General features: G+C 38.5%; 1 protein-coding gene across 3 annotated transcripts; it reads right to left on the bottom strand.

Annotated features, from left to right (window-relative positions):
* Positions 1 to 1,298: 1,298 nt before the first annotated feature.
* On the bottom strand, positions 1,299 to 10,153 carry LOC136258192 (long-chain fatty acid transport protein 4-like). 3 transcript variants are annotated; one of them, XM_066051516.1, is made up of 7 exons: positions 10,027 to 10,106; positions 9,907 to 9,967; positions 5,354 to 5,772; positions 4,828 to 4,968; positions 4,709 to 4,778; positions 3,353 to 3,554; positions 1,301 to 2,582 (listed from the first exon to the last, which is right to left on the bottom strand). In XM_066051516.1, exons 3-7 carry the CDS (start codon positions 5,760 to 5,762, stop codon positions 1,644 to 1,646), a joined length of 1,761 nt encoding a protein of 586 aa, XP_065907588.1. In that variant the 5' UTR covers positions 5,763 to 5,772; positions 9,907 to 9,967; positions 10,027 to 10,106; the 3' UTR covers positions 1,301 to 1,643. The 3 variants fall into 3 exon arrangements, with proteins under 3 accessions (XP_065907586.1, XP_065907588.1, XP_065907589.1); XM_066051514.1 differs by having other exon boundaries at positions 1,299 to 2,582; positions 9,907 to 10,153; XM_066051517.1 differs by lacking the exons at positions 9,907 to 9,967; positions 10,027 to 10,106 and adding an exon at positions 6,114 to 6,135.
* Positions 10,154 to 23,531: the final 13,378 nt, after the last annotated feature.

Genomic DNA, 23,531 nt, shown 5'->3' with positions numbered 1-23,531 from the left:
GACCAAACTTTGCTTCTCTGGACAGCAATAATTAAACTCCTGGGTAATACAGTATAACCCTGGAAGTACTACATGGAAAGTTAAACCATTTCTTGAGGAAATGAGTGGCAATCCGGAATTACTTTGAAGTAGAGTCCAGCTTGAAACTGCATCTACTCACATTTGTAGTAAAGAGATTATATAGTTCCTATAAATCCAGACTATATGAATTTGTATTCCCCATGAATAGGGAGTATGTTGTTGGCAGTAAGCAAATCAGTCAAATGAGTAAATTCATCTCATTACTAGCAGCCTTCTTGGTAGCACTTAAGAATATGTTGATAAACTTTCCAGTTCAACCTATCGTGTGGAACCCTTAGGAAAAGGTGGTAATATTTTGAAGCCACCAAACAAAAATTTATGAGATACAATTTGAGGGCTTAACACATAAATCTATAACAGTGGCTCTCAAATCTAATGATTGCAACACAGATTTGTGTACGTTTACCGGTATGCCACTTGAAAGCAAAGTAACATCATCAGCATATTCTGGCCTTGAGGGAGTGTTCCATTAGATTGACACGCTTATGGGAGAAAGTTTCCAATTAGCTTTAGAACAGCATGTATACCATGCTTTGATCTTTGATGCCTCTAATATCAAGAAACCTCTTGGCATAGTTATGAAACCTGTTTTGATTGTGGATTTCAAAAAACAATGCAGTTAAAATTAAACACTGAGCCATGTTAGGAACCATACATAAAGCAGTCATTTAGAGGCCTATATAGCTATAATGTGACAAACTCTATTATAGCAACCAATTAAAGAGAGGACGGTGATCCTTTTAGCTACTATGTCTCATTTCAGCAGCAACTAAAAATTAAGCAAAGCTACATAATGCTCAATTATATGAATGCATCATTATGTAGCCTTATGTCTACAATGGACTACTGTATGTTCACAGCTGCTTTGCTACATATTGATCAAAGGATATTACTAGTGTATACCACAGTGGAACTTGCTAAAGGCCATTGGTAACATGAAATCCTGTATGTGTGAACACTACAAATCCTATACTGAACAACAATGGATAATTAATCAGCTAGTTGTAAATATTATTAATAAAGCTTTACAGTGGCCAGCACCAAAGGTCTGACAGCAACAGCAGCCTATTGGTGTTGATAATTTGATATCCGAAGCTTAATATTATTATTATTTGTAAAAATGTTTCCATTCATACATACAATTTACAGTGAATTTAAGGTATTTGAGATGTACGTAGAATAGATTCATTCATGCATGGTATTAAATTTCATTGGCAATATTTAGTATTCTTAGCTTGGTGTTTGGATATATGCATCACTACATTCTGTGATGTACCTGATATCGTTCCTTAAACTTTTACCATATGTGACTTTTAGTCCATCCCAAAGCCATTAAAATTTGTTCTTTTTCTAAATTCTCTATCATTTCTGGTAATGTGTAACTGTATAAAAAAGTCAGTACAAAATAAAAATTATTAGTATGACTGTACCATGTAATACTGTTAGTAAATACTTTGCATACAATATGTCAACAGATCACGGACCACTGAACATAAATATCTAATGGTAGCAAATAGATTAGGAAGTGTGGTCACACAAAAACACACAAAACAGAATAACAATCAAAACTTATATTCTTCATCACAAATCTTCTTGTAGATATCTACAGTCAGAGGGACATACACTTTGTTGACAGGCTCCAGGAAGAACACTGGATCATTAATACAATTAATGTTGAATGATTCTTCCTTGAGCTGACGTTTCATGATCTTGCTAGTACTGGTATAGTCTAGTTTATCAACAAGACGTACAAACAGTGGAACAGCATAACTGGGTAATCTCTTCTGAACTTCTTTTGCAAGCTCAACAAAGTCAATATCATCTTGTTTCACAACAGCTATCATTCCAGCACGACCTTCACTACCAGTTATCTCCACACCATAACAAGCCACCTGGGAATCATTAAGTATCTTAGCAACAGTGTTCTCAACTTCTGTAGTGGATACATTTTCACCACGCCAGCGGAACGTGTCTCCAGATCTGTCGGTAAAATAAAGGTAGCCTTGTTCGTCCATTTTCATGATATCACCACTATGAAAGTACATATCCCCCTTGGTGAAAACATCAGTTAATATTTTCTTCCGTGTCTGGCTCTCAAGTCCCTTGTAGCCATCAAATTGTCTGGTTGCACTTTTTGGAATAATTTCTCCCACTATTTCTCCTGGTTCATTGTAATCCACTATTTCACAAAATCCAGAAGAATTTCTAATTGGTTCATTTGTGTCAGGATCAATACGTATAAGATGAACAGAACTTGGAGTTAAAAATGAAATAAATCCAACAGCACCAACTTTTCCTGTGGTATTTGTTACACCAGTATTTCCTTCTGTTGCACCATAAAATTCACCAATTTGAGGAATCTGATAACGTTCCTCAAACGTTTCCCAGATGTGAGCTCTTAGTCCATTTCCAAAAGCCAACCTAACACAATGTTGTGTGTCTGATGGTTTAGTTGGCTGAGATAGTAAGAATCGACAAATTTCACCAATGTATATTATCACCTGTGAAAGCAGAACAACATAATTATCATACAGTACAATAATACAGGGGTCGTACTATCACTCAAAAAACAGGGCTGGAGCTCAGTGGTCCAGCCATCCATGGACTGCAGTGAAGGTCATAGTAATGCACGCTACTTTTATTGGGCTATAGTCTATACTGAATTCTCTATTAGAGTATCACAATGACAGCTCTATTGGAGTATGACTGCTCTATTCGACTATCTCAATCTTTTTACAAATTAAAAGTGGTCCTGCCAATGCCGGACCGGCGAGACTGTGGGCTCCGGCTCTGCCCTCACTTTATATTAATGAGTCATTTATAAAATTTTATAGAAACTTTTTGTGTGCATGTGATGTCATTCTGTTGACACATTTCACAATAATATCACTAAACTGCTTCTAACCTACTGTTTGGTATTGCTAAGGTGCTGTGATGGTATTATAAGACTGGTTGGATATTTTTGTGGGAAGCACTAACTTTCATGCATGTACAGTACCACCATATTGTATGGTAACAACTAGTGATACTTAAAATCCAAAGGCTTTAGACATTATACCAGATGACATCAAATCAGATGACATCAAATCAGCCTACATTAAAGGCTTTGAAGTGTTACATAATATTAGTGTGCAGTGCTATGGTCTGCCTAATATCTCTACTCAACGACCACCCAACAAGCTGCAGATATGCATAATAAGGGCCAATAGTCTAGTAGTATAACTTGGATTTTGCATGTTGTGCCATTTGTACACACTGTGTATTGACCTACCGTACACTTGTATTTGATGCAGTCATTCCAAAAGTTACTGGCAGAGAACTTCTTCCTCAGAGCTAAAGTACTCCCCAGTGTAATCATTGCTCCTACACCCAACGTGTTACCACTGCTGTGGTAGAGTGGTAGAGTATTATAGATGATGTCTGACTCATGTATCCCAAATGCTTTAGATATTGCCAGTGTAGAAAACAGGTACCTAATTTAGCACAGAATAATATGAGCAAACCAGTAACACACCAAGACACATGGTAGCGTGTCATGCGGCCAAGAGCTCCAGCACATTACACACTGTGTGCATATTGACAGGACGAAAATAAAGTGTGATTTTCATACCTGCATAGCTCATAGTCTCTTCTGGAATTATAGCTGTCCTCCAGGTATAAGGTAGGCCACACAGAAAATTTGATTAAATTCCCTCCAGTCACTCATGAGATATGAGTGGTCAAAACTTCAAGTTTTTTCTTGTTCAGGGGTATAGATTTTTTATTTTTTCGCACACTTATTATAAAATGAAAATGTGCAATTCAATTATCTTGAAATTTGGTACAGATAAAGGATGTATAAAGAAAAATTCATGCACTAAGTTTGCAACGGTGCTATGAACGTTTATTCACATAAAATGCTAATGGGAACAACTTGAAATTTGGTATGTACATAGACTAGCCATTGTACCAGTGTCTTTTGATAGTTAGAAAATGAAGAAGTAACAGCTGAAGAGTAACAAAGCAAAAACCAAACAACTGTAAATGCTGGGTTGAATACTAGAGTACAGACACTGTGGAGTAAAAAAGCACATGAAACATGTCGAAATAACGTTACTATCACAGCTGATGACCTTCATAAATAGAAATTTCTAAAAGTTTATAATTTCATAGATCTACCAATGGAAATTCTAGAACAATCTGTGTGCATTCTATTAGAATTCCTCAACAAAAAATGTCTGCTCTATTAGAGTATTACAATTAAACTACCAAAAAGTCAAATAAATTATAATTATAACTTCTGTCTTCCAATAAACATCATTGTGTCTGTAGATAAAATAAACCCCAAGGCCATGCAGCCACATAGTGTACAAATAGAAATGAAATCCCATAAAAACAGTCAAATTGTGAAAAAAGGTGCAGCCTTCAATAACCAATAACTTGAAGTGAAATCAAAGGTGGTGGCCAAGAAATGGCTGCAATATAAATGCACAGCGATTATTATTATTTTTCATTAACATTATTGCAGCCATTTCCTTTAATTTCACAACTTCTTTCATACAGCCTAAAATAATTAAAGGCCACACCTTTTTCACAGCTTGGCTGTTTTGTGTGGATTATCAATGACCATATATGAAGTCAGGTTTACCTGCTGTGTTTTATAATGGCAGGTTTGGGTAGTCCAGTAGTCCCAGAAGTGTAAATATAAAACAGAACTCCTGTCAAATAGACAATAAAGATTATGAACACAGTAGTAACAATACTTACCAAAGAAAGACTTGTCGTATAGTCCATCTGGTGGGGGTTGTTTAGAAGCAGCCCCTAATTTCTCATCAAGTTTAACAGCATTTTGGACAACTGATGAGTATCCATGAACACACATCATTTTAAACTCTCCAACATCATCACCTAAAAGCACACCATAAACTAATTTTTATAATACAATGTAATTATTAAAGCACTACATCAAGCCTGTGTAGTGTGTGTGTGTGTAGTGTAGTGTGTGTGTGTAGTGTAGTGTGTGTGTAGTGTAGTGTAGTGTGTGTGTGTGTGTGTGTGTGTGTAGTGTGTGTATGTAGTGTGCGTGTGTGTGTAGTGTAGTGTGTGTACTGTGCATTTGTGTAGTGTGTGTGTTATGCGTGTGTGTGTGGTGTGTGTGTGTGCGTGCGTGCGTGTGGTGTGTGTGCAAGACTTTTTAGCCAAGGGTGGGAATTTTACTTAGGATCAATAGAAGTACAACTTGAAATGTGTATATAATTTTAAAATTAAAACTGGATACATCATACATACATACCTTGCAATGAAGAAGAAATATTAGCCACCACTTCAGAAAACTTCCCTCCATACACTAAACACTTTGCTCCAGAAACACTTATACAATGCAGTAAACCATCTCCAGACAAGTTAGTATTAATAAGTGCTGTATGGATTCCAATCTTTGCCATTCCCAGCCATAGTCCAACATATTCTGGTGAGTTTTCTAACAGTATAGCAACTGTATCACCAAATGTGAAGCCTTCACTATGAAAATAGTTAGCTACAGAATTAGAGTACTCCTCTAAATCTTGAAATGTCCATATCTGATCTTCATACAAAATGGCTGGCTTGTTTCTGTGCTTGACAAGTGTGCGATTAAACAGATCAAGTATTGTAGAATTTTCTGCTCTACAGCGTTCCAGTTCCATAATAAACTCTGTACCCATCTTTTTATGCCTGTAATAGACAATAAAGTCACATATTTGTGTGCATAGAAAATTATGCAAGTGTGTTTCATGTTGTTAGGTTCAGAAATATTCATGTAACTTGCTTGCCAGCAATTGCTATTTTACAGGTATCGTATTTATCTGTACTAAACCTGGTTTAAATAAATTCCAGGTCGTTTATGAACCACTGTTTTAATACAGGATCAAGTATGAGATTACAATAGGCTCAAATAAATGCCAAGTCGTACAATAACTTAATTTGTAGAACACAAATTTCAAAGAGTCAAAAGCAATACAAAATATAGTGGTACCAACAACTGGCTAGTGATGTAAGTTGAATTCAGCACTTACACCCACAACTGTTGACCTCACGATGATTATAAAGGATCACAACCCTTTGAAGAGTGAAGTTTGAACCAGCTGCAGCATTGAAGAAGGCAGTGAATCCACCTGCACAGCCAACATAATAAGATTCCTTATTTCCAGTCACCTTGAGAGCAATCAGGTAGTGAGGTTACTATTATTAATAACTAATTTCATTATTTTGGTGAGCCTTCAAAATGACAATCCACTGTCCACCAGCCAACTTGTTTCAAGCAAGGGGATAGATGTTTTAAAGGGCTGTGGCTTTTCATACGTCACAGACAACAACAACAACAAAGCAACACATAAGAGGAGTAGTAAAATGTTTCGAAGTAAATAAATAATGGTTTTGATTGCTATAGTAAGATAACTGAGTGCTATAGAATTGTTGACTGCTCTATTAGAGTATTTTAATATTTAACAGCACAAAAAATATTGATATTTCTTTAACCTTAATTACAGCAATAATTACCAATGGGTAGGTAAAGTGGCATGTGGGTGGGTGATGGGAAAATAAGAAATTAAGGCCAAAAGAAACCAAGATGGTTTTTCAGTGTCACCTTAATTATACAGCAAGGGCCACCCTCTAACAAGCCAAAGAAATACAATCAAGGACCAAGAAACCAGAGAGAAGAGAGTTCTCCAAAATAACTAAAAACTAGAGGTGTACCGATATAAGAAAACTAAACCGATCCGATACCGATATGATATGGATTAATCATTTTCAAACGGATACGATACCGATACGATATACTGATATAACTAAGTGTAGCTATTTATGTTTGAAGAACCACATATGCCATGTTTACTTTATTTTAGCTTCTGAAGAAACTACTGAAGACAGTCTTAAGATTATTGGCTATGCTTGGTTACTCATGGTGGTGTGGCCTCTATTGACAACTCAGACTATAAGGCACCCACAAATATTTTAATACATGCCCCTGCCAAGATTAGTCCGGATTACTCCGCATTTTAATGGCTTGTAGAGATGGCTGGTTGTTTTATGCTGCTCTTGGTTCATCTTTTTGCTGTTTCCCCAGGCCCACGACTATGAGTGTTTGTTGTATGATTGGTAAGCTTTGTGACAAAACAGTAATTATCCACGCACTTAGATGGCTTCGCGTAACGTACTGCTTTTAGACAAAGAAGATAACTACTGTTTCTCGCCCTTGTTAGTTAAATAGTAGGGTTTATAATATGGCTTGATCATTGGACAGTGTCCTCAAGATAGTTCAGTTGTATATCGGTGTATCGTATCGGTTTTTAGCAGCAATATCGGCTCCCACCGAGAAATGTCTATATCGGCCACCGATACGATATGTATCGGTATATCGGTACACCTCTACTAAAAACAGAACATATGTCAACAATCATGTGCCAATTTTTAAAAATATGTGTCAACCCTATGTCTCACATCAGAAGCATCACTTAGAGGTGTTGACAAGCCAGACAGATCTGACTATAAAAAGTCACATACTAGTTAACCCAGTAAATAACAGGTCTTGCAAGTTATGATAGAGAGATACCAACTGGAATTGGTTCAAATAGCCTGGCAAACCAAGCCCCATGCCGGAGATAAATACTCCACAGAGGAGCAGGGAAAGATCTCCAAGGAGGTCAAAGAACTACTGTCGAAAGGTGCAGTAGTGGAGGCTACTATTTCCCAAGAAAACTTTTTATCACAGGTCATTCTAGTAGAATGAGGGGAGGAGGGGGAAATAGTAGTAAGCCCAATAGCTCTCAATGCATTTGTGAAGGACAAACATTTCAAAATGGAGGGGTTACTCCTAGACCTCATCCCGGATACCTGGTATGACAGTAGAGTCGGATGCCTCCAGGATGGGATAGGAAACCCACAAAGGTAGACAACAAACAAGGTGAAGATTGTCAGGGAAGGCAGCCTATATCAAACTACAAATAGAATTCATGATTCTGCAATGTTTTGCCAAACACTTCAGATGAAACTCACAGCAGTGACATCAACAAACTGGGGAACTCACTCCTTGTATTGTGTCAGGTAGCAGAAACAACATGGGATTGTCCAAGGACAATGTGACAGTGAATTAGGAATCGAGATCAATGAAAGAACACTGAGATTGGAGGCTAAACCCACAATCTTTAGACAGATGAATCAACTAATGGGCCCATTAGAAATAGGCCTGTTTGCATTGAGACTGACAAAGTAATTATAACTACAGAGGTTTTATAGCTGGAGACCAGAATTACCAAGCAGGAGTTCATAATGAGTCTGGGGTGTTGGTATAGAAGAAAACTAGGTTGGAAAGCATGATCCAGTAACAGGAAGTACTACAGCTAGATGGCTGAAGACATGTTTAAGCAAGGCAAGCATTAATTCAAAGCCAGAGATGCACCTCTGGGAGTCAGATGACAAACCAACTTTGGGGGGCAGTTGTGTCATCTCTAAGCATGTTGATATTGACCGAAATGTAATTTCCGCGAATGGCTCAGGGTACACAGTCAACAATGCCTGCAAAGAAAAGCTTACGGCAGCTGTGCGAAATACAACTATTGCTGCCCAGCGATACAGCACTGGGATGCTTGTGCACCACTTAGGTGCTTGAGCCTTGTGCAGGCAAACCTCCTCCTGTTTTAGGCAGGGCTAGCAACCTGCAAGAGGACTAGCCGCAGAACCTGAAATTCCACAGTGACCCCAATACCGCTAAGCAATGACAAGGACAGTTGGGCATTTGCTTCTCCAGTAAACATAGGTACCCATTGATGTTACAGCTGGAGGCAATGCCTGCATGTAATTACATGAGGAAAGTGAATTTGAAATATCAACATTTCTACCCTCCAACCCAACATAATTTGTAAGGTGTTGTCGTTTTAAATTTCTCACAGGTAGCTACTGATTGACAAATAGCAGTTTCTGGTTTTCTACAAAGAGCCAAGTTACAATAGACGTGTGGCCATAAGAATGACATCATTTGTTAACTCATGAAATTGATACACTCGTTACATGTTGATATTTCATCTTCCTCTCTAATAGCTAGTCTGGCGCCGCCTGCTCCTTCACAAAAATGTAAAGGTCTGGTGAAATACAGATACTAAATCATTTCTACCACCCAGATTCGGCAGTAGCCAATTAATGTGTACCAATGATGTTCACACAGAAGTCACCTTGGCAATACAATGCTGTTGTTCGAGTTGAAGGGCAATTATCTGACATAACAAGCAGTTACGTATGCTGTCTGACTGAATTCCTTTTGAAACAATTTGACATTTGTATTTCACCAGACCTTTACTTTTCTGCGAAGGGGAGCCAGACTATCTAATAGCATACGTATACAGGCACTGCATACACTGACGGAAAATATTTTAAATGTTTAAAGGTCTTGCAAGGAAAACAAACTTTTTTTATGTGATTAAAGTTATGTTCATTTATATTAGCCATATAAAGTTATTTGCGTACATGCTCTTTGGTAGCTAATTTACACCATAGATCATATATTCTTCGTACGGGTATGAATAATATACGATCTATGTTTACACCCCAATGGTGAATAAATTTAAGTAATAAAATGATCATAATTTGGAGTAGAATGAGCTATTCACTTTAAACAAAAGTCAAGTTGCTTCTTAGATCAACACCTTCAATTTGAAATCATGAAAAAAGCGTGTAAAATAATGCCTCAGGGAGATAAAGACCGGGATAAAGACAAATGATGAAAATGCCAGTCTATAGGGTCAGCTAAGGTCAAATATGCATGTCAACAAATGAATAAGCCGCTAATAACTATGGTGTAACTACACAATATACCTGAGGTCTCTCGGGATTACTTGACATATTTTAATCGCTCGAACAAGGACTTTCCAACCACCTAATGTCAAAAAGAGGATAATGGCAACTCCAAGCACGACAGTGAAGTTAGTTCCATACAACAACAGCCCTGAAACAATCAAGGATCCAAAAGCAAACCATTTGTGCACCTTGATCCGACCCGCCTTCATCTCTATCCCCCGCTCGATCCTTCGAGTAGGCGGCTTTAAACTAGATGTCCCTGCGCGTTAGAATGGGAGGGTGACGTGTAAATTTAACCCGAAACTTAACGCGTGCACAGCAGTAAACTTGATTCTCAACTTGATTGTAAAGTTGGAGCGTGTAAAACTGATGTGTGAGTCACCTAGCAACTATCAGAACATTTCTAGTTGTGTTACGCCCAGTGGAGTATCGTTACAAGCTGGTGAGAGTCACTCCTGCTCGTGTGATCCAGGAGAATGCGGGAGATCCCCCAACACGTGTAGTTGCCTCAAGGGATACCCTCCAGCTTATGATGACGATGGGGCATTGCTACCCTTTAAATTATCGCCTGAAGCGCCTCCTATTTATGAGTGTAACAGTTGGTGCGCTTGTGGAGCGGACTGTAAAACTCGCGGCACACAAAGAGGTGACCATCCAGCACTACAAGTTTATCAGACAGACAAGAAAGGCTACGGAGTTAGAACAACTAGAGATTTAGTAAAAGGAGAGTTTGTATGCGAGTATGTTGGTGAACTGATCCCCCTCAGTAATGCTAAGAACAAGTTGTCAACGTTACCCCCTGCAGACCCTTGTTTTGTGCTAATTTATAAGGAACACTTTGGTACAGTCAAGACGTTGTGTACTTGTATTGATGCTACAGTTAAGGGGAACACAGCAAGGTTTATTAATCATTCCTGTGATCCTAATTTAGTAATGTTGCCAGTACGATCTGATTCCATTGTACCTAGACTGTGTTTGTTTACCTTGAGGGCTGTTACCATGGGAACAGAGTTGTGTTTCAGTTACGGTGACACTCTGGCTGGATCTGGAAAACCGTGTTACTGTGGTAGTGAGATGTGTAAAGGGTATCTCCCTTATGAGCCAGACATGTAACCTTGTTTTAGCTAAAAGGTGGATACATTGCTACAACACAGATAAGACTGTCAGGGCACATGAGATTAGAGAACAGACTATAACTTGACATGTTGTTACATACGTACATTGTGTGATGAAGTGTTGAAGGATTGATATGAAATCTTCTATAAGGCATTACACACTTAAACCACTATTTGATTTTCTGTTTTTCATCTGAAAATTCTGCAGGCAGGTCATTACCATTATTGCCACAATAGCTAGTCTGTGTCCAATTTTCATGCTAGATTCTGGTCTGTTTTTTATGTACGGTCTCCAATGACAAACACCTGTGACGTCTGTTTGACGTGTAGTTTGTGCTTGTACAGTTCTTCAAACGTTACAATGTTAAAGGCTCACTGCATTCTGTGATTATTCTGTACAAGCATGACAATGTTAAAACCTGACCTATGCATGTTCAGTATTCAGGCACATAATGGCTAATTCTTTAATAATGATGAATGTGGCAATGGAAATGCATGTAGTCACTGATGAAAAGCAGGACATACTATTTATAATATTAGTGGCACGACCTTACAGGAATACAAGTTAGCCTATGTATTTACTACTATAATAATCTTGATTGCCAGATTATAATTAATTTAGTTGGTAACCAAGTGTATATATTAATATTTGCTGTATCATTACATTGACTGTTTGCAATTGTTTCCCATTCATAATTCAGCATATACTGTAGATAGAAACATTCAAATGTTTCAAAATACTTTTTACTACGTATATGCCATCTTGTACCTACCATAGATTTTAGAAGGGTGTATATGGTTGTATACACTGACCGATTTTTCATACGCTAGTGGTCTGACACCAACTGGGATCCTGTACAACACATTGGAATCTTAGAATAAAATTAGAATCATTTACATTTCATCAATATTAGATAAAAAGTATTTGTAAAAGTTTTGACATCCAAATTATTGATAATTAGCTACAAGTTGGAATTTTGTTCAGAATCTGTCAAAATTTAGTGTCGAAGATTTGGAATCTTACTTAAGGATTTTAGCAGAAGAGGTAAGCCAGATGTTGACACAATCCATGGCCACTTTAGAATAGTCGAATAGCTACACAGTTTGGACTGTTGTGGGGCTTGTGATCACCATGGCAAATCTCAAATGATATCAGGAAATTTATTGAACGGTTGTCACGAGGATACACATCACATTTGTAATAGAATCATCATTCACAGACAACCAACCACTAAGGCACATGATACATGAAGGCACTATTGCCTGACAAAAATAAACACCCAAAAATACACAGTTGGAAAATGACTCTTTTCTTCTAATATAAAATTTACCACAGTAGTGTTGCGGCGCCCGCTGATTAACTACAATAGCGGGCGCCGCCACACTAGACAATTCCGCATGCAGGGGGACTGGCCCTCATGGAGAGCAGCTCATTGCACGACTAGATATAGATGTGTACCATGTCTTTTGGAAAATCTATACTGTACTATAAAGCGTGTCTCAGTAGTGCGCATTCAATGAAATATCTAAATCACGCATGCGCAGTAGTCCGAAAGGAGCAAGAGAGGAGTTTGAAGTGCCAAAGTATCACTAAGTGTCTATCAGGTAAAGCCAATTTTCGTACATAATATTGTGTTTCTACTTTAGAAACTGGTGATGTTTATAACTTATCAAACGGCGTCGCCCTCGGCGGCCTCGGAAGGCCGAGTGCCAAGCTTGTGGAGTGCCTGACATTGACATCCGAGTGAAAGGCGGCGAAGATACTCACGAAGAAGGCTGAACAACCGAGTGTTCTCATGTATACTACAAGTGAGAACCACATAGACTAGTTGTGTATGTTCTTTTTGTTGTATTTATTTATTTATTTATTGTTACTGGGCAGACGGCAATTGCCGAGGCGATCAACGCCCCAAAGAAATCACACATACACATAAGATATACAGCAAACAATTAGATAGACAATAAGTAATTAGTAAATGTATCTATGTTTTCTGATTCTATGACAGATACTGGCAAGCTGTTCCAATCTTTGATTGTATACGTGCTTCGTAATTCGATGAGCAATTAAACTACACAGACTGAGTGGATGAGCTTTCCAAAGCCGTGTGGTGGTTTGCGTCAGCGTCTGTTATTGAATTTACACTAACACGGGTAGAGCTACAGGGGTGAACCCTGTTTAGTCTAATGCAGAGAATTTTGTTTGTTTTATGCAATTGCAGCATTGTGTGGCCATAAACCCCTTTTGTATACTGTATAATGCCACTCCAAGTAAGTTCCTGTCTACTGCCTGCATCTGTTTACTTCAAAATTTCTGTTCCATATTCTGTTGTTTTCTTGTATACTATAAAGTGTATTAGGGATCAAGAAGAACTGAGCTTTTCCAGCCAAAAATATCACCCTAAAACCAGCCTCCATTTCCCTTCATGACAGCTTGGCAGCATTGGTTAAACACAAAAATGTCTTTAGAACAGGCTTAGTAATCACATGTCAGTGTGTTATCAAATTCAGCACAATTTCACAATAATTAATGTGTATTCCTGTAACGTAAAAGATGGAAGGTACAAGCTAAAAATGTTATTAGGTAGTTCGATTTGATTTATTCTCGGTACAATGGAATAATGGAAATGGACTGCCCACCCACATGCTAGTATACTTGAGAGGAGGACAGAAAACCAAAAATTTAGTTACTCACACTCTCACGAGATGACGTTGTGTTTGAGTGGTACCGTAATTAAGCTATTATGCACAATCTTCATAACTACTTGACTGAAATATAAACCACATGCTTCATAATAATTATTGTGAGGTTTCATTTGTTAACCAATAAACTAGTGTGTAGTGTGTGTGTGTGTGTGTGTGTGTGGTGTGTGTGTACTGTGTAGTGTAGTGTAGTGTGTGTGTGTGTGTGTGTGTGTGTGTGTGTGTGTGTGTGTGTGTGTGTGTGTGTGTGTGTGTGTGTGTGTGTGTGTGTGTGTGTGTTTATCTGAGCAGTCATTTTCCTCTTAGTAACAGCTACCACTGACCACCTGCAAACAACTTGTTGTTGTAATCACAAGTCCTTTGAATGTCAGTATTGTTACAGTATTGGATAGAGATTACATGTTTACTGCACATATTATATTATTATCAATACATGTATACATGTACACATTGTTGTTGTGAATAACATCTTATTTGAAGGCATAATTATTAGCATAATGGTGTACAGAAGTGAATTTATTATTTTGTTATATTGTAGGAAAATTTACACTTGATAAGTGTGAGTTGGTTGTTTATAATGTGTGTACTGTCGTTTGCATCAGTATTCGAATCCCGTAATGCCGTGCGTGACTTTGTAGAGCAGTGCGTTTGATGTTATTTTATCACGTTAACCATGGTAATGGATGGTGGTTATGCCCATCACGATAACCAGTGGTTAGCGTGATAAAATAACCACTACGCACAATGTTACGCAGTTACGCACGGCGTTACGGGATTTGAATACTGATGCAAATGACAGTAGCTATGTTGTGTGAGTGTGAGTGCGTGCGTGCGTGCATGCGTGCGTGATCATGATGTACAATACTGTAGATTATAATTATGGGACATGTACTTTAGACATGTACTTTAGACACAATACAATTGATTACAACAATAGGTAATGGGTAGATAGCTTCTTACATGCAATGATGTTATAAAGCTACTTATTTGTATCACTAGAGCATATTATAGTCATAGCCCTACTGTTATTGCGAGGACTGTTATATACTACTGCCAGGGTATAGTCTACTTGTATTCAGAACAAATATTTAGAGTTCCGTACAGTTGTTGTGTGCTGTTAGGCTGCTATCCTACTACCTTCCCACTTTTTATCCCAGCAAAGTTCTATGCTATTGTCCCTCTATCATTCTTGGAGGTGAATCATCTTTTATCTGTCTACCAGTACAACTGCACCTTCCTCTAAGTTACGATTTTCATTCTCCATGTTGTCTTCTCCATATTCCTCTTGTCTTGAAGGTGGTAGTGATGTTGTCAAAGAAATAGCATTTAATGTATATATCCTTTACTGTAACAGCCATGTCTCCTTGGCTGTTTCCATTTTCCTCTATTGCTCCATGTAAACTTAAGAGAGCAATATGTAGCTCATTATACCAAGTTTCTTGTACACGTTTGGCAAGTTTCTCCAATGTCTCTTTAAAGTGCAGTCTGCATGGTGTGGCTAAAGTAGTGGTGAATGCTGACCATTATAATGACATGTATGGTCTAGATACGTACAAAGTCAGTCATCCGGAACTGTAAGATCAGTTGTGAAATTATTATAGATATTATAGAATTGGAGTATGTTGGTGATTAAGTGTTTGTTTTATTAAATCTCCTAATTCATGTCTCAAACAATAAAGAAAATAAGTAGTACAATGTGGGACTTCAAAATGATATTATGAAGGTGGTCATTACACTGTACTTAGTGCATAGACATTGACCAGAGTCTGGGGTACCAGCTGCACATGGGGGTAAAAGCCCTCAGACAAGGTTAGTGTCCTACATGATCATTGATCAAAGTGTTCATTATACTAAACTTGCCACATTTCTCCTCTATAATTAAATTGCCGATTATCTACATTGTAAATGACAAGCAGGTTAGCTCCCAAAGACACCTGGAGACATCCAAGGTGGTATACCCCTGAGGGGGTCTCTTTCTGCAGAGGTGTTAGGTAGTGGACCACTTGAAGAATTACTGACGACCTCATCACTTCTTTAAGAGGTTCTCGGTGATGTCACAGGTAATGGTTACAACATGTTCAGTGTACTGGTAATCACCAACTAAGCATACAGTGTGTCAGTTTCTAGTAAGTTTTAAAATTCTCAAATGAAGACATTGTTTCTTGTTAGCTGCACATCTTCAACTGTCCTTGACCACTGTTTATGTTGGGAGATAAGATGTTCCTAGTCTTGGTCCCCTTGGCTCTTCAATAATTTTATAATGTACTTAATTAACTATACATGTATCATGGTGTAGGGGACATTGTTATTCTATGAGAGCTACTACTATGTGTCGTTGTACCAGTACAAATCCCACTACTGATGTTATTGTTCCACTTGTGATGCTGTGGTAGTAATGGGATCTGGTGTAGCATGGCTACTGTCATCTGTGCTGGTAGCTGTGGTGGATATATGAGACATTCCTGCCTGCCAACATTGTTCTGAACACTTACTCAACAGTGGAATGGTCAGCTCCTACTGCCTTACACAACAATAATTGTGTAATCAATTTATCTAATAATATACATCTCTTTCCTTTTTTATAATCTGCACTTGCAGGTATATATTACCATAAAAGGTATATATCACCATCAACATTTCTTTGTCATTTGAAACTTGTTTATAATATTGATGGAAAGTTGTGCAGTTCTTGTGTGTGGGTTAGTTATTGTATGTGAGATGAACATAGGTACAGAACCTGCCAAGGAACTCGGTGGAGTTCTCTAGAGCTGCATACTGAAAACACGTGGTTTGTAGGAGCTACTTTTCATGTAATTATTACTTTATTTATTAAGGCTTTTCACGCCTCGGATCGGGGGAGCCACCCGGGCTACATTTCGTATGTAGCCCAGCTAGCCAGGCTACATATGAAATGTAGAACCTGGCAGTGATTATATAGACGTTGATGCTGAAATCGATTGTGGGGATCAATTAATACTCACGTGATTAGGATGCACGACTTGGATTTCGCTATGAAAACCACTCAAACGGAAAGCGTTTTGTTATCCTTGCCATCCTACAAGTTGAAAAACATTGGGCTAAGGTGAAAACTAGCGCTATAGCTTATTCATTCAATCGTTTCTGCACATTTTCAAATACGGACATGCCCCCATCACGAAGCTACCACTCTAAACGGAGTAACCACTCTACAAGCAAGCTTACCTGTCTAGGCCTTTAATGAACTGCGTAGTTTTCCCATAAACGATTCAATAGCACTGATTAAAACATTAAACTCGCGTAACGGAAATTCTTCGTGATATCTCTAGGATATGTCCATTTATTGTAACCAGGTGCTGACCCATAATTGAAAATTTTAGGTATGCATATATAATACATCCAGTGGCTGCACTCGTATTGGCTTGGGTGGGTTGATCGCCCTGTACAGGCTATCAGCCTAACAAGTGTTACATATTAGCTGTAACACGGGCATTCGGGCTTTGCCTGATATCTATGCCCTCGGGCCTGCGGCCCTCGGGCAGTCGGGCATACATATCAGGCAAAGCCCTCATGCCCATGTTACAACTATTACATGTAATGAGTGTAATAACATTGTTGTAACTGAAAGGATGTAAATCTTCCATTACTTACTATAATATACAGTCATCATGCTTTATAATATCTGATGTTAAACTACTAACAGATACACCAGATTTCTTCATTTTGTGCAGGAAAAAAGTGACAGCTAAATGCATGAAAAAAACATGAACTGTCACCAGGCATCTTGTAGACATTGTAACATTGTCTACCAATCAGCACAGTTTCCAGTCATGGGTGGTCTCCCCTCAGGTCAGCTGCAGTGTCCACTTTCCACCTCTTCATCGCCTTACTTGTACCTAGTGTGTCGATTAGCTTCAGCTCACACCATTCTGTTCCATACAGTTGGAGAATGTGCTCTGCCAGCTCAGCCCTGGTTGGGAATCCTCTTGTGCAGCCTCCTCGGATTGTCATGGGTACTGTTTTGGGCGAGATGTCGGACATGCAGTTCACTACTGGCTTGCTCATCACCTCTTGGGCTTTCAATCTTCACCTCCTCTAATTATCTATACTACACTCCTTATGCCAATTACCCCATCTGTCTGGAGAAACCCACAGCATTCAAGAGGCAAGCCATCCACTGGAGCTGATTGTTTGACAGTTTGGTCTGTTTATGTCCGACAGTCTTTAACCGTTTTCAAAACTTCCTGAAGGTTCTTAATATTTTGTAGTGTTGGGCGATATATCGATATTATATCGTATCGTTTGATTTTTTGCTGATATCGAAAAGTATCGATATATTTTTCAGAATCCGATATTTCGATACGATACATCACGTGATCTGAATTTAATTTTAAAATGTATTTTAGTGTTAATTGTAGCTTTCCATTACCTTCAGCAATTTTCAAATCACTATTACTCTTGAGTATGTGGGCGGGGAATCCATTGTGTATAGCTATAGCTACCTACTATCAAATTATGTAAGAAAACTGGCAATTTACATGAACAAATAATGTTACAATATCGTATCGAAAAGTATCAATATCGGTCAATTTTAGTCAATATCGTATCGATATCGTATCGTTCTGAAAATCCTGATATCGCCCATCACTAATATTTTGGTTGTTCTGTAGCCAGCATGCTCGCGATCAAACAAGCCAACTCGCGATCAAAAAATCATTATCGCGATATGATAATTACAGCTTACGGCTGTCGCGATATTGCTGTAAGATTACTAGAAACATTGTTACCAAGTTTATTTAACTGTTTTGTAACTCTTTAGGCTTGCTTATTTACGAAATGTTTGGTTGCAAGGCTATATATAACAAGCTGTGTATATTTATCGGCCGCCCACACAATTAGTCGATCGCTTCGCGAAGGGTCTAGAATTCCACTAAAAATGCTGCTTGAGAAGCTGGCTTAGCTGTTTTATAGCTACAGTGGAACCTGTCTATAATGGTCACCTTGGGACCAGATATATCTGACCTTATATACAGGTGGCTGTTATAGAGAAAACCTGTATAAGGTGGTCAGCAGCATTTTAGTGGCTATGGCCGTTATAAATGAGTGATTATTATTAAGAGGCTCGCGCCAACCGCAATGCAGTAATATTTTTAGTACAGAAAGGACAAGGTGAGCTTGTTATGAATGTTGGTTATAGCTATTGAATTAAACAATGAAGCCTGATAGATTATATAGTATTCATTGAAAGGCAGGAAGTGTGATAATTGTGCATTATTTGAAGTGGTGCCGTGGTGCCAGACAGTTGGCTTAACAAGCCACCATAAAAGGTAGCGACCGCTATATGAAGGAGAAAGTTATGTATACAGTGATTCATAGGCGAATTCTTGGTTGGCCGTTATACTCGTTAGACAGGTGACCGCTTAATGCAGACAACAATACATACATTTGTATGGGAAAATATTTGGGACCTCGTGTCCATGGCCGTTGTGCAGAGGTGACCGCTTAATCCAGGTGACCGTAACACAGGTTCCACTGTACTTGGCTTGCTTTGTCATGGAAAAGTTTGGCTACAAGGCTGTAACAAACTGATTAGAATAATTGGCTGATTAGAATAATTGTTTTTATGTGTAACAAAAATTGTAGAAATATCGGCTGCCCACGCAATTAATTACCTAATTGATGCACTTACAAGAAAACCAAGCAAATTATATTTCAGAAGGCCCCCTTGCATTACCATCAGCGAGGGGGCAGGTCCTACAACCTCCAGCGACTCCACCAACCTTACTCCAGAGGCGGGAAAGATCAGGGAGCATTTCAGAAGACCAACAAATGACTAGAACTTCATGCACACACCTGACATACAAACTAGTCATGCTGATGGCTTTAGTTAGGCCATCACGTTCGGCAGATCTAGCATCTCTAACCATAAGTAAGTGCCAATTCAAACCAGAGGGAGTTTCCTTTTTGCCCTCTGATCTGGCAAAGCAGTCTAGACAGGGTAAACCTTTAACTGATATATTTTTTGCTACCTTTCCTGGGAACAAAGAACTGTGTCCAGTAGAGACTCTCCGTCGCTACCAGACAGTAACATCTCCTTTGAGGAAGGAGTTTGATCAACTCTTTGTGGCCACAGTGATACCTCACAAACCAGTAGCACCTTGTACAATTGCCTGGTGGCTAAAGGAAGTGCTAAAACTATCAGGTATTGATGTTAGTATTTTTACAGCTCACTCTACGAGGAGTGCATCAGCATCAGCTGCTGCAGATTCTGGAGTGACAACAAGTGACATCCTGAAGGCTGCAGACTGGAGTACAGAGTCAGTGTTCAGAAAATTCTATTATCGCCCTACCCGGTACCCTTCATATGGCCAGGCTGTGCTGTCGTCAACAAGTAGTGAGACCTAAAATATTAATTTTTGTGTGGGTGTGTGCTCATGCTTAACACATTTACTCGACTTCACCATGTTTTTGAGCTACAAATAACACCATTGATATGTGAGACAGAGCCTTCTGAAATATAATTTCCAAATGGCTCAGATCACAAAGTGATTGCATGCTATTTGGGATTATATGAAGAAGGTGAAGTCGAGCATATCAATGGTCCCACCCACCCATGCCCTATTCTGACATACATCTGGCTCACTGTCAAAAGGCCAAAGGTGTGAAAGCATGGCAAATTTTATAAGGATTCCTTGCGCATGCGTATGTGCGCACGTGCTTAGTATCCTTTTCTATTTAACGACCAACTAGCTGTAACTCTAGGAAACCAGGCCTTACACCATTGATATGCTCGACTTCACCTTCTTCATATAATCCCAAATAGCATGCAATCACTTCGTGATCTGAGCCATTTGGAAATAGTAATCTATGATGGTGTTAATTATGCTTAACATGCAATGAATACTTGGAGCTTGACTGAAGATCATTCAAAGTGTAATTATCGTGATATTATCGTATCGTGAATAATACGTCAATATCTATCGTGATAGTGAATTTTCTACTATCACTCAGCTCTACTTGCAATTGAGATATTTAAAGTACTAGGACATCAAAGTTGTTATCAATCACTCGTGTAATAACCTCTGATGACTTTAATATTAGAGCAATATATCACCTTTAACAACTACATATCTATAACCTGTTACAGATACAAACACCTTCCCTTCGGTCTCAGTTGTGCACCTGCCCTGTTCCAGAAGCTAATTGAGCAACTTGTGGGTGACATAAAAGGAGAGGCTTGCTATTTGGATGACATAGTAGTGACAGGATGCTCTGAACAGGATCACCTGAGCCACCTTAGGCTAGTAATGGAGAAGCTGAACACTGCTGGTCTCTGCCTGAAACTAGAGAAGTGTCATTTCTTTCAAGAGAGTGTAACTTACTTGAGCCATGTCTTAGACAAAACAGGCATTCATCCAAACCCAGATAAGATCAAAGTAATTACTGCCATGCTATGCCCACAGAACCAAGAAGAACTCCAATCTTTTCTAGACATGGTAAACTACTATGCTCGATTCATATCAGGGTTAGGAACTAATTGTGCTTGTCTTAATAATCTTTTACAGAAACACAAAAAGTGGCAGTGGTCCAGTAAGCATACCAAGGCAATGGAATCAATTAAGAAATTGTTGACATCAGCTGATGCATTGGCACATTACGACCCATCACTACCTCTCAGTCTTGTGTGTGATACCAGCCCAGTGGGCATAGGAGCAGTGATTTTTCATACTTACCCTGACGGTAAAGAGAAACCTATAGCATATGTGTCATGTAAACTGACATCGGCTGAACAAAACTATGCACAAATCCGAAAGGAAGCCTTGGGAATCATATTTGGAGTCCAGAAGTTCAGACAGTATTTGCTGGGTCATAACTTGTAAGTTTCAATTGATTACTGATCATAAACTACTTGTCACTATTTTTCATCCTCAGAAAGGTATCCCAGAGATGACAGCCAGCCGTTTACAGAGATGGGCCATTATCCTCTCAGCCTATCACTACGAAGTTAAGTACCAACCATCTTCCCAGCATGGCAATGCTGATGGGTTGTCTCGCCTGCCATTACAGGAGGTACAGCCTGCACAAGATGATGAAGCAGAAATTGTTTGTGCTCTGGAAGAACGACAGTTTCAGGCATTTCCAATTCGTGAGACTGACATTAAGGCAGCCACAGTGAGGGACCCAGTGCCATCACAAGTCTACAGTTTTTGTGCTAGAGGAAGGCCAACCACTTCACACTCTCTAGACAAGAAGCTAATTCCATTTTTCAACAAACGTTTACAGCTCACAACTCATAATGGTTGTCTAATTTGGGACCTTCGAGTGGTAATTCCTTCACAATATCAGAAGTCAATCCTAGAATTGTTACATGAGGGCCATCCAGGGATGTGTAGAATGAAGTCACTTGCTCGACTACATGTTTGGTGGCCATCCGTGGACACTGATATTGAGTCCCATGTCAAGTCTTGTGTGAATTGTGCTGAGACAGCTAAAGATCCCACAATAGGTACCATTACATCAATGGGATTTTCCAGCCAAACCAAGTGGGGACCACCTAATGTTCAGATAACCAAACTCTGAATTGTGTAAAATTATATACTTCTAATTTTGGATTTTCAACTGGCTAGAATTTTAAATATGGTAGCTGGTTGATAGGCTTAAGCTTGGGTCTACTATGCCAGCAGTTTCTGCAACAAAACTATCAAGTACAGTAAACAAAAGCTCCTAATTTGTAATAAGATTACCAGACATTGAACACATCAGTCATTGCAGGAAAATTGCAAAAATTAAAGTACAACTGTACTGTTGTGATGATGGTTAAATCATTTCAATTCCCAGGTGGAGCTGTTTATTCATGCTAACACAAATTCACAATGATTTATTCTCGATGAAATTAAGTACCAGTCATTATCTTTGATATAGTTTGGTTTTATGGGTGGGCAGTAGCTATATAGAACAAATAAAATATCATAGTATAGAATATTTTGATCTCCTTCCCAGTCATCTATATAGAGCAACTTACCATTACATGTTCTGATCTTCAAATACTCAGTTGAGAAGCCTACAAAATCTATCAACTTACACAACTTACAAAGAGTGAATATATCAGGCATAGTCAGCTACAGCTAGAGCTGAATAGCCAATTTCAATTGTGGTAATATAAGTCATTTATAACTGATGTCAAGTAGCATTGGTAGCTTTATTACAAGGGCTTGTTGGAAAAATATTACTATATATATAATAGCGTCTGTTGCCATTACTTAACCTATCAAGTTAAACGTATACATTTTGCTTCACTGCAAAACATCATTACAAGTTGTGAAGATCTTGTTCAAATTAATTTTATGATTTGTGCATGGGGGTTCTTCCTACAGAGCTTTGTCACTTACACATGTAACAGTGACCACTGACAGATAAGAGTTTGTGGAGTTTAAGCAGTGTACCTTACAATCACAACCAAAACATTATAATTAATACAGTGTGAGTGATTTCATAATTATAATGCAGAAAAGTGAACAGTATTGTCAGACACATGACGTAAAAGCTTCATTCCTGTGGTACACAAATCTTCAGATGTTGTGACCACATTATGGGGCATGCACCTTCATCAGCATTTCTTGTAGTTAAGTACAATGTTTGTACAAATGCATGTGTGTTTGTTTATGCCCAATTTAAATATTTATAATTAGCTTGCATGTGTAAATAAATACAATGTGCTTGTACTGCTAAAGAATGATTAATGGACTTTTTTCCATTAGAGTACAGTAACATCTATAACAGCTTTGCTATTAGTAGAGATAAAACCACCAAATGGTACTAACTACACTGTGAGGTAATTGTTAAAAAAATACT

The sequence above is a fragment of the Dysidea avara genome, chromosome 6 (assembly GCF_963678975.1).
Source record: "Dysidea avara chromosome 6, odDysAvar1.4, whole genome shotgun sequence".
Taxonomy (NCBI): domain Eukaryota; kingdom Metazoa; phylum Porifera; class Demospongiae; order Dictyoceratida; family Dysideidae; genus Dysidea; species Dysidea avara.
This window is presented reverse-complemented; position numbering and strand designations above follow the sequence as displayed.

Excerpts from the sequence above, each read along its gene's own strand:
- LOC136258192 (XM_066051514.1), bottom strand. The coding sequence starts at position 10,097 with ATGAAGGCGGGTCGGATCAAGGTGCACAAATGGTTTGCTTTTGGATCC. Across the intron at positions 4,969-5,353 it reads TATTTCTTCTTCATTGCAAG|GTGATGATGTTGGAGAGTTT; the intron begins GTATGTATGTAT and ends GTGTGCTTTTAG. Across the intron at positions 3,555-4,708 it reads GCCATTATAAAACACAGCAG|GTACCTGTTTTCTACACTGG; the intron begins GTAAACCTGACT and ends GTGCTAAATTAG.